Source organism: Centrocercus urophasianus, unplaced genomic scaffold (assembly GCF_019232065.1).
Source record: "Centrocercus urophasianus isolate 14NV4802_14NV808 unplaced genomic scaffold, USGS_Curo_1.0 seq_16, whole genome shotgun sequence".
NCBI lineage: Eukaryota > Metazoa > Chordata > Aves > Galliformes > Phasianidae > Centrocercus > Centrocercus urophasianus.
In genome coordinates, this window is record NW_024884711.1 from 17,219,374 (window position 1) to 17,232,089 (window position 12,716).

At 38.9% G+C, this 12,716-nt stretch overlaps 1 protein-coding gene across 1 annotated transcript in view; it reads right to left on the reverse strand.

Moving 5' to 3' along the window:
* Positions 1–6,753: 6,753 nt before the first annotated feature.
* Positions 6,754–12,716, reverse strand: part of STK31 (serine/threonine kinase 31) — a 34,945-nt gene continuing 28,982 nt past the window's right edge. Inside the window, exons 23-24 of the mRNA XM_042817070.1 lie at positions 12,304–12,372; positions 6,754–8,239 (exon numbers count right to left, since the gene is read on the reverse strand). Of these exons, the coding sequence (XP_042673004.1) occupies positions 8,018–8,239; positions 12,304–12,372 (291 nt within the window). The 3' untranslated portion in view covers positions 6,754–8,017. The remainder of the gene's footprint in view (positions 8,240–12,303; positions 12,373–12,716) is intronic.

Below are 12,716 nucleotides of genomic sequence, written 5' to 3' on the forward strand. Positions count from 1 at the left end.
CACAACTAAGTATTCACAGAGCCCTCAGACAACAGACAAAAGCATATGTAAGCTGGTAAATATCAGTCTTAGAGGAATTTAAGTACAAATACCCAAATACCTACAGATACACACACACGCATCTGACAGTATCAGCTTTCTGAAACAATGGATAGAAAGCAAGTGGCAGTAGGAAGCGCTGGAAAAATTTTATAAAGACAAGGTTTGTTTCGGTGAGAAATCACCTCTCAATGGCAAACTACAATTATATTATTACTTCAGGTTATCAGACAGCCAAGTCTGTGCCAGAGGCAATACCCTAGCAGTTTATGCTTTGACATTTACCTTTTCATAAGCGACATGAGAGAAACGTCAGCAATACGCTGGCAATAGGCTAGTAACTTTTCTCCTCACCAACACCTGAATAAGCAGTGAACATTATTAGAGCATAATTCATTCCCTTGAGTGTTGCAAATACCAATTTAGTAATCTATCTTTGCCTATCTACATGAGGACTGACCATTTCTGGAGAGCTTTTCAAACTTCAAAGAGAAGTTATTATGTGGCAGGTACTATTGCTGGTGCAGCAGATAAACAGAGGGGACACTCCAAAACAAATCATGCTGCTTAAGGATTTTAAACTGAAAGTGAACTCACAGAGTCTAATGAAAAGATTAAGTTTTCTCTAATTGAGTTAGAGACATCAACTATTCAAGAACCTGACAGTACTTCTGTAGAAGCACCGACTTAACATAAAGCAAATGCTGACTGCTTCCTGCTTATATCAGCTCAGGTTCTGTGGCAATAGGTCACCTTTAGCAAGTGAACAAACATTTCCAAATACTTTGTTCAAATCGTAAATTTTAGATTGAGATAGCAGTCCTCTGGTAATCTTATATGCCAATTTGTGTCTTAATCAGAGAGCGTCCATTGAAGCACAGGAAGTTATTTAATAGGTCAGAGGGAGATTTACAGTATGGACGTAGGAAAGAATGCAGGTTTGATTGTTCCTATCACTGAGGTAAGACTGCTGTACCACCTTAGCGCTGAGCTATTTACTGATGACACACTAAAAAAAGCAACAAATAGACTTATGAATCACCAAATGATACTAACTGGTGTAGATGATGAAACACATGACTCAGGCTACTAAGACTATCACATTCCAAATTATACTACATGCATCTCTTTTATGCATTCCTTTGCAACTAGTACAATTTACAGCTACTACCAATTAAATGATCGTCATAAACGGAGCTTCTAAAAGTTAAAAATGAATCATGGCGTTAAGTTAAAAATCAAATTAAAATGTCAAAAGATTAACTTAGTATCTTTACCAATGCCCCGAGACATAACACTAACACAGCTGCTGGTCTGTCAGCAACTCTCCAAGGATGTACTTTGCATTTACAGTAAGGCAGGTTCAACATTTTGGCCCTTCTAACAACCGTTACACATTGTTTCTTGCTCTGTGATCTCATACAGGAGGCAGATGGGAATTCCCTGAAGAGTTGAGACTAATAGGAAACAATACTACCACCAATGCTTTGAAATAGCACATGAATTCTAAGAATGGCAAGTATAGGCACTATCAAGTGCTCTTCAATTGTATTGCTTAGAACAAGTTTCAGTGCTCAAGCTTCCTATTGAAATCCCCTGTCTTTTAAAGTCACTTCCACTGAAGAGAAAGACCCAGGAAGAAAAAGCAGCTTTCAAGCAGCAAGTTACTGGTAACCAGTACCTCCTTCAGCTCTCCAGCAGTGGAAGCAGACGGCTATGAGTGAGGGTTTTGATCTTCATCTTTAAAGATTAGCTGCTCCCCTATGGGGGGAAAAGAAAACAATACAGTGCACATCCAGATGAGGCTGGAGAACCGTTACTAAGCTGGAGGGAAAAAGGCTGCTTTGTAACAAATCACTACAGCAAATCCAAACAATCAGTTTCACAGTTTACGCACATCAGCAGTCACATAAAACTAGCAAACAGCAACATGAAGCAAATATCAGCATCTCCAAGCAAACAGAAGCATCAAACTATTCCAGTTCCAGATGACAGTCATCTTTGTGGAAACAACGTAAGGAATTAAATACTGAAATATAAAGGCTGCTCAGCCAGTCACCATGCTATGAGGCCCTGACAGCAAAAGATATCCAATGAATTTTACAGCTTTGCAGACGTATGAGGTAGTAATACAGCAAATGCTCTGTTTAACACAGTACTTCAGGGGAGTATTAGGAAAAGGTCATTAATGTAAACAGGTTGTCATCTACCAGAAACAACTTCGTAATATTCATTTCATACCACATGTTGAAAACTGGCTCCAGCTTTACCTACACATCCCACACATTCACTTACTGAGCATTCTACATTAGCAGATATAGGTGGCTGACCCTGCACAAACCAGCCCCAACTCTTCGTGCTCTCCAGTATCAGAAGGCGAAAGGTCTCCACAAACATACTGATCCCATGTCCTTAACAAAGGAGAGTTTCACAGATCAATTTAGGCAAATAGAAAGATTTTGTGTTCAGTGTGAAACCATCTAGAACAAAGGGTTGTAATTCAAGGACTATCTGTCAGCTGTATATAAGAACAGGTGATCTGTTAGAGGCTTACTCCTCTACTCGTCCTCACTTAGAAGTTACTGATACTGAGAAGTTGTTAAAAAAAAAAAAAAAAAAAAAGTGTGAAATCATCAAGGAATAAGATTCTCTAGTGTAACACAGGAAATTTAAAGATTAGAGAACCAGCCACAGGAAAAGGGAAATGAAGGGAAGAATGGAGTCTGCAGGTCTATTTGAGCAGTTCCTGAGTAGTGAGGCACAGCACACAGTACCAGCAATAGAAAACTCAAAGTACATATGTGGAGAAGACGCCCAAACAGAAGCACAACCTGTTAGACCTGTATACAACCAATAGGTGTACAGAGTTATACACTCAATGAGTGCACAGAAGTTAGGCTAAGTAGGATTACACAGTGGAAAGATAAGTGAAACATGCTCACCAACGTTGTAGGCTTGCAATAAACTCCACGAGGAGCAATCTCCAGAAAGAGATCCTTCCTCAGTGGCAGACAGCATGTAAATGCTATCCAGGAGAGGTGGAGCCACGCTCCACCCCTTCTGATAACACAGGTGAATTGGCCTCACCTGTGCTCCCACAGCTGACTCGTTGCCTGCCTCAGGTGGTCCATCAGAGGTTCAGGCCATGATCAACAGTTCCCATACAGCCAGGATGAAGCAGCAGTGTTCCTCTGAGCATTACCTGATACACTGCAAAAGGAAGGAGTATGCTTGTCTTAAAAGGATGAACATCAGTTTGTAGGAGCTCAAACATTCTGAAAGTCAGTAGATTGCGGGTGCTAGAGTGGAAAACACAGGAAGGTATTTGCTTTGAGACTATGGAAATCATACTACCAGAATTACATATATCACAACAGTGCATGAGGCATCATATTTACACTTTTCTTGCTAAGCAGAAGGAAGGTAACTAATAACCCAGTGTTTCTCAACCCAGGACTAACTCTACAGCAAAGTATCACAAGATCTGCTGGAAAGAAAACTGGGAGAGGTATAACCTGAAGTATATGCAAGTGCTGCAAAATTCAACATGCCAGTAATCTATCATTTCATCAAAAGATTACACAAAGGTACATAGAAAATACGTAGACACAGCAGCCAATCCTCAGACCAAGTTTTAAAAATAAAAAAAGGCACCAACAAACACAGGGAGAAACAAAACACTTGTCCTACACAAAGAGAGGCAGCCAGAAGACTTGAACAACAGCTCCACCTCTTGCTGGCAAGGAGAGAACATAAAACACAAAATTCAGGTAGAAATCTGACTAATGAGCTTATAATAACCACATACCTGCAACATGAACACTGGCAACAACCAGCCTTCAAAAACTAGCATGCATTGCTTTTGTGAAATCATTGTTTTGACAGCTTTTCAAAATTAGAAGAAAAAAATGAGATGGAATAAACCTGTGTTTCACAAGAATGGACTTCAGTTTTAAACTATTCTAACAGAAAAAAGATGCCTTCAAATAAAAATAATTCCAATTCCAGCAGCCTTCACATGCATCTTTCGATATCAATTTTGGCACACATTTACTTTTGAGTATTCATCCAGCTTTCATCTCAGAAGTTGGACCAAAGTAACTTCAATCTATCTCCTCCAAAGGAATTCTCCTGGCCATACACACACTTAGATGTTTGTACAGTCTTTCAGCCAGTAGGCCTTGCACAGCATGTGGCAGTCTGCAGTTTACTATGGTTCATGTAAACACAGCATAAACATTTGAAGCAGTTTAACTATCACTTCAAATTCTTCTACCAAACCTTGAGACACTCAAGAGACTTTCAAGCAGATGCATTAACACATTCTTCTTCAGGAGTTGCCCACACATCTAATTCTGCCTTGGTGAGGAATAACGTACCACAGAGTACAGTGTCAAGACTATTAAGAAAATTCCATTTCACAGATTTTTCAGGTTCTGGTAATGCCTTCACAGACCAGAGGAACAGAAACCAGAATACCAGGCTGAAATCAAGGAACAGAAGAAAAGATCTCAAGAGACTAGAAAGACACAGCACAGAAACATGCAAAAGATTCAGTCAGCAATGGAGAGGCAACCGTAAACATTCCCTCAGCTGCTGGAACTAACTACGTGCAGCCTTATACTGCCTGAAAGGCCACAACATGTACCTGTTAAATACCCCAGACTACACTTGGGAAAACAAACCAAGTCACAGTTGGTTAAGGGCAAAATGTTCTGCAAAACTGACATCTTGCATCTCAAAGCCCCACAGCTTACAGATAAATCACCTTTTACTTCAAAAACTCCCTTTCCAGAAGCATCAAAACCACCAATATCCTACATCACTATGCCAGGTGTATAGTCACACCTTTGTTGTCTTTGCTGGAACATCAAGCAACTGAGTTAGAAAAAGAAATCATAAAGAAGCCAGAGAGGCTCCAGATTAACAGGCTTTTAATACCATACCTGAAATACCAAAAAAAAAAACCCAAACCCAAAACACCCCCATTACTGATCCATCCATCAACAGGAGACATAACGCATCTGTCTACTTGACTACACTACCAGTCAAAAGGATTACAGAAAAACTGAAAAGCTAGAATTCCACTGTAATGCAATTGAAAGTGCAACAAGACAGTGAGCAGCAAAATCCCAGGCCACAGCGAGCGAAGATCCAACCAGAAACAACAACAGCGGGCACAAAAATAAGAAGCTGCTTACCTTCCAAAGGCCCGTAAGGTCCTCACATAGGCAGGGATCTCCAGTTAAGACACGCTTGCCTCCACTATCAACACTCAAATGAGGTCTGGGAAGGGGTGGATCCTAACTCCAACCCTTCTGGTCAATCAGGTGCATTGCTTGCACCTGAGCTCCCCCGGTTTGGCCCTGCCTTCCCACCAGGTGCTTAATCACCAATTTAAGCTGTGACTTAACTACACCCACAAATGAAGAAACATGTCAGTGAGTTTTGCCAAGCTTTCCCAGCTCTGCTCAGCAGTGTCTTCAGCTGCAGCACTTAGCTAGCTACTACCAACACAGAAGTACAACAAATGAACTTCACTTCTTCTTGTGGCAAAGCAAATAGTGTTCCTCTCCACCTACTGGTGACTAGTTTTTACAGCACTAACACACAGACACCAGACAAAACAAAAAGATCTGATTATGTGTTCCTTCTGAAGATGCATCTACATGGTGTGATCTTGATGTATTCCCTTCCAAGCTGGGGAAATGAAGTGACTGCAGATAAAATAAATTTTTACCTCATTTAGGGGAAGTCTTTGAGGCAGCTGCTACAAAGTAATTTAACCTGTAAGGCTATACCTACTTTCAGCTACCATCATCAGGAGAAAACTTGTTAAAACACCAGTGAATGTTAATAAGGACTCTACTTGCAGATAACTATTCTGTAATACAAGAAACAAACTTCTAAAAACTATGCAGGCTGAAACACCAAATGCTAGTAGAGCGATCAGCTGGAATTACATGGAAGGTGTGAAGTTATTATGGATGTTGGGAAGAGCTTGCAGTTCAGGAGGCAGTGAACAGAACAGCAGGAGTCTCAAGAAATAACCAGATGCTTATTCCTACAGCAGATAAAAGCCTTTGCTTCCTCCAAACCTCCTGAAAAAGGTCCTCTTCAGTAAGAGGAACAGCTCTATATCAGGTCTGCAAGATAAGCTGGGTAAAGCCACATCAAGTGGCTGCTTGTATGTGCATAAAGAAAGCATATTCGCTTGGAAACAACAAAGGAAAAAGAAAGCCACTGTTACATCACAGAAAAGCTCAAAGCAGAAATAAACTAAAATAGTGACACTGTACAACTGTCACTGCTCAAATCTGCACTTAATTTGAATAGAAAAGCTGTCCCATACCCTGATGCTTGTACATACCAGAAGTTTTCAAAGGCTTACTTGCAGATTTTATAAATAATTTGATCTCCTATATTAGGCTCCACATGTAAAAAATCAGATTGCTTACAGTTGGAGGAGATTCTAAAAGACCACTGTTTTTAAATCAAACATAAACAGAGACTTCTCATTTAAAAAAAAAAAAAGTAAGAATTGTGGGATTTAAGAAGTCAGTTTAGGTTGCGCAGAGAAAACAGGTGCAGAAAACAGGGCAAAAGTTTATTAAATGACAGAACATCAGGTTACAGTTACAAACTTGTTCACTGTTTAATATTAAAGGTTATCAACAGCAAAAGGCTTCAATCAGCATTTGGAAAGCATCCCACAGAACTGCTCACAGTTGTTCTCACCAACAAAAAGGAAGGAATTCGTCTTCTGCGATTTCAATAACAGAAATACATTAATCACACTAACCAAGAAGTCCAAACTATTTTAACAAGTGCTTTAATAACATTAATTACATACACACTAGAAATCAAAAATCATTACAGTTCAATGAAAATAGGACCAGGCATTTTACATGCTACTTTGAGTAAAGAACAGTGACACAGGCAAGCCAGCCTGTTATCACAGAAGGAAATGCCAGAATGATATATTCTGCTGTTGACTGTTATTGTACCCGAGGGCTTCCTGGTTTCCCTGCTGCTGCACCTTGCCCATTACACACCAATTTTTCACATTCTTCATCTGACAACATGCATCTTCAATAATTCCTCTGCAAAATACTAGTCTGCTAACAGCACTGTCCAAGAGCAACACCCAGAGGCTAAATATATTGCTACAGAAACTCTGAACATTAACCTTTCTCCCTCCCAAGAAAGGTGAACTATAGATAAGCAACAGTTTCCTATTAAAATAAAGAGCTAACAAAACTCTTTCAGGGGTAATGCTAACAGAAAAGCACTGCAGGCAAGAAAACACACTCAAAATGCCTACCTACTGTCAACAATATCTAAGAGCAGACGATACACACGGTTGAACAGACAAGCAGTGATTACTGCAACAAGTGTGTGCAGTATTCCACTTAGCACAGCAACACTGTGAAAGGGCAACTGAAACAGTGTTTGCTATTTAGAAATCTTTTAGTGCAGAAAGATAAAAGAGGCAGCTTGCTTCCTATTTTCCTGACCAGTTGTGGAAGCCGTTCTTTTCTTCTTCTTAAATCTTGAAGACAGTTACAGTAGGAAATACCTTGACTGCAGTAACAAAAAACTTAACTGAAAAAGTAACACCCTAGAGTGTCTCTAGCAGGAACATGTATTCTGAAACTGCAGCAAGAAGAGGGATAGAAAACTGGATACAAAAGTTACTACGCTACCTTAATCTTAAATATTTCTGGCATTAACAAACTATATTTCATAAGTGCAAAGCCTACATAACAGGCAAAGAAAAGGGTAACAAATTAAGGAAAAATCACATTTCTGAGCTCTCAGACTACGTACTTAAAAGAAAACACTGATTATATAAACCTCACAGAACATGACTCCACCTACCAAACCTTTTATATTTTGAGATTTTAAATCAGGACAACAACTGATCTCAAAATGAAACAAAAATAAGTGTCAGACACCTGATGGACAAGTTCCTTGTCTATTGGGTAGGGTTTACTGCATTCTTCTTGGAGTTAACTACATCTTCCTCTTCATCTGTCTTCTCAGAATCATGTTCTTCAGGCGGCTCATGCTCTTCACCTAGCTGTGAAGGAACTGGAATGGCATCAACTAAGAGGAAGCAATCATCCCTCAGCACCTGCTCAGCTGTCAGTCTGTCACAGCGGAACAAATTCAGGATAAGAGATTTAACTTTATCATCCTATAAACAGAGGGAGAAGAATTTCATCAGCAAGCAGAACAAACATGATTCCAAATAACAACCAAGTATTTGATGAACAGGTCTCATAATTGCACAATAAAAGCAAGTTCTCCACATCAGGTTGGCCAACTTTGAGCTAGCAGATTTCACAGAAGAGCAAAACGTTTGTTTCAAAACACCAATTCCATGAACTAGTATAGATTAGAGAAATTCCAAAGTCTGCCTTTTTACTGGAAAGGAACAGAGCTGATGCTAGTGACACTCTACAACATAAACTTTCAACTTCTCCTCTCAACTTTATACAATAACCAAAGTTGGGCTCTAAATCAACAGCAGCTGTTTTGCTATTCAACCACAAAGCTACACTTCAGCTTCTTGGATTTTTCAGAAGGATTACATAGCAAATGCTTGGAACATCAACAGTGATAGTCTGCTTACTTAAAACACCAGAACACAACTGCTACACATGCACATAAACATCAGTTGTCGAGGAAGGGCATGCACTGGATTTGGATAAGGGAGCTGCAAGGAACGCTCAAGTGTTCACCTAGAGACATATTACCAAAACAGAGCATAAAAAGAATCTTTCCACAAGAGCACTTGATTGACTGTAGCCTCTGCAAACCAGCATCACCACCAACCTGGCTCAATAAGACAGCAAAGCACATACATTTCATTCAGACAAAAGAGGATCTGTGATGGAAAGGAATACACACAAGCTGCCAAAAGCTTGAAGACAGAAGCAAGCAGACAACTTCCAACTCCCACTGACTAGCCAAGTGGCTCAAGAAAATTAACTTTTCCAGATAACTGGAAATCTGGGTGAAAATATGAGATCTGAAAACTGTTGATCTTACAGATATAAAGGATTTTTAAAATGCTTACAAGACATTAGGAGTGCTTGAAGGAGAACCTCTAGACAAAAGCATTCAAATATCTCATGCACTACAATGCAGGGGTAAACCATGCCTATACGCTTCCTCAGTAGAATTAAAAATAAAGAAAGTCCAAGAATTTATGGAGCTTGAAAAGCTTTGCTCTTATATATTTCCATGTCAAGTGTTCATCAACAAGATCCCCCTTCTCATCGGTTTCTCACACTACAGCAACTGAAAACTGACCCCCCAAGGTAATACTGCTGTAGGAAAACATTCATTGCACTTTCTTGGTCTCGTTTACATCTTTTTATAAATTTACAAAACTGAACACTGACATACATCAAACACTGAAGCTGAGCGTAACCAAATGGGTAGCTACAAGATGCTGTCTCTACTCACGACTTCTCCTCAGCAGCTACCTAAAATTAATATCCCCTTTTAGAAGTTGAATGCTACCTTCCTGCATCAATTTTACATTTCTGGAAAACAATAAATATTTTACTAGATGCAAATGTACAGTTCCTCTAGGCACAAGACTGAGATGGAAGAGAAATTACCGGCCTGTCAAAAGCTTGCACACGGGCATAGAGATTAATTCTGAATAAGGTGATTATAGATAAGGTCCTTAAAAGCAACATACATTTTCCCCAAGAACCGGGGCAAGTATTAACAGCCAGAGGTCTAAGATTCTCCTCAAGAAACAGTTGGAATATATTTATTAGTATCACAGTTCTTAGTAAACCCTCAGGGGTGTTCCTGGGGATTGTAGGACACACAAATAGTTTTCCCAACAAACTCTGGTAGTTGGAGCACATGCATCAACATATATCAAGAATGAATTCTTCAAAATGAATGATGATGTATTGATTATGATTGTATCACCCATCAAGGTTAAAAAAAGTTCAGTGAAAAAATAAAGCAATCAAAAAACGATAAAGAAGAATATTAATCCTTCAGACAAAAGCAGTTGTTAGGATTTCAGAATATACCTACTAGAGAAGAAGAAAAAAAGATAAACTGAAACTGGCTCTCTCTTATGCAGGAATCTTATGAAAAACAAAAGTGAATCATTTCTATTTTTATATCTGTAGAAACTCTTATACTTCCTTAAACAAGTTTCCCTTATGAAAATTAACTTTTTTGAGTATCTAAGGATTACACATAACCCTAAATGATGCACTGACCAGTTCTGTACAAGCTTCATAGAATAAAGTTTAAATCCTACAGTTAGCACTAATGGCGATTCATGAAGTACTGGGTCTTCTTTCCTACAATACTACACATTTCATGAGATTCATTTAAATCTTTAATTAAGAACTGAGAACCAACAACGAGAAATAAGAAATACTATTTACAGGATCACCTCACTGCTCAAATGTTACATTTTTAATTTGTTTTTCGTGACACTGTCACACTTGAATTAATTTTGCAAAGGGAGTTGGTAGACAGCCCTGTGCTTTAGTAGCAGCAACTTCATCACTGGAGAACTTGGCTGAATGTTACTAAAAAGACACTGCAGAGAAGATAAGCAATCTAATAAAGTTATTTACAGTACTGGGCTATGCAGTGATAACACACCGGTAGCACTGGAAGCACAACAGCCATGTTAGCCTAGGACTGCCTGATACCGTTTCTTAACTTAAACACAGTAACAGCTCAGAACAAACAGAACTGTAGTAAATCTAGATCAATCTTTGCCCCGTGTTATCTAAGACATCTCTGCAAAGCATTCATATCGTTGACATAGAAGCATAACCAATCAAAAAAGTGATTTATTATCAGTTTTGTTTTCCCTTGCTAAACAACCAAAACTTACCCAACCACCAGCACCTCTGCTGTTTCGTCCTCCACTTCTCCATTTAAAGTATTTTTCTGCTTCTCTGGGCAACGAAGAGACTTACCTCTAGTTCCTCCCTATATTCCTAAGGGAGCTTGGTCTACTATGTAATACTTAAAAATTAAACAGCTTGCAGGGCTTTTGTGATAGTGTAAGGCATGATTTAAAGAGTCTCACAGCCTTCTCAAGTATCAAAAGCAAAGCAGTAGGTTAACACATGCAGTAAAATCAATAGAAAAAGTATGATCTCCAACGATTTAAAAAAGAAAAATAGAAGTTGCCCATTGAAGGAGCTGGGAGAAGCAGAGGACAAGAGCAAAGCAGTCACTAACTAGAAGAGAACAAGACCTAGCAGAGGTTTGAGGCAAGTGATTTGAAAAAAGGTCCACTAATTTCCCAGGGAATTTCCTTAAACTATGTATGGTGGCATAAAAGATGGAATAACATTAAGACATGAGAAGAAAAAGGCAGCACCTGCAGCAAATGCAGAAGTTAAAAGCAGGCAAAAGAAAAGGTCTTAAGTCCTGGCAGGACGACAGAAAGCTTATAGGAAAGAGTCACATTAGAAAATAAACCCAAGGAAAGAGAAGTACTCACATTAATAAAGATCTAGAGAAGGCCATAAAAATATCTAACTGCGATAAACATCCAAGAGATGTTTCCTATCATAAGCAAAGAATTAACTTCAAAATCAAGACGATGGCTAACACTAAGTCTCAAAACACAGAGTGAAAATACAGTTCCAGGAGTCAACAGTTGCTGATGCTAAGGCAGGCATAGCACAAAGGCTGACAGAAGAGAGTGAAAGCATCAACAGAAGTTCATATCATGCACAGTTGTCTTATGCCTCTGGACTCCTTTCAGAGGCAAGGGAAAGCTTACATTTCACACACACAAGAAGAGAAAACGGGCAAAAGATAGAGAGTATGCTACTTCTTTACAACTGCAATTAAGTGACTAAAATGGAAGTTGGCCATGTTATTAATGCTCATGAATTATGCAATTATTAAGTAAAAGACAGATGAGCAAAATCAACCTCCTTGACCTGAGAAAAGAGGTTCCTACCTCAATTATCATCTCTGAGGCACAAATCTCAATTATTTATTTCCAAGTCTTTAATTGGAGGATACCAAGTTACGTGCAAAGCTGCTCTTCTGAGGTTAATTTAATTATTAAGAAAACTCTGGAATTTTCCTCTTCCTCAAATATAATTTATGCACACCATCTAGAATAATCAAGTCAGAACACTTTCAACCCAGTACCTACAATTTTTTTTTACTTTAAAAAAAATATTATGAATTGATATCTCTAAGTAACACCAGTCTAATTGCCTCAGACAATACACATACCATGCCAACTGCATCCACCTCAGGTGTTCCATCTTCTTTTATGCCAAATTCCTGGTTTTGAATGCAAAGCTGTAAATTAAAAGATACCTAATACGTAACACTGTTTTCTCCTTTAGTTTAAACAAGTATCAGTCAGGAAGATTCAAATGAAAATGACTGCTGTGGAAAATAGGTGCTTGTATTGACTTGCTTGTATTTTCACAGTAGGGAAAAATACACAGGGGCCTCGGGGTGCCCTTGCACAGAAACAAGACTCATATAAAAATACAGTATTAGAAAAGCAACTATCAGATGTCCAAAGAAAATGGACTCTGAAATATGACTCAAAGTCGATGCCTAAGCTGTATATTTAATTCCATACCCCACAACACCTCTTAGTGTGCTCTAACAGACAGATGTGAATCCTACACCCA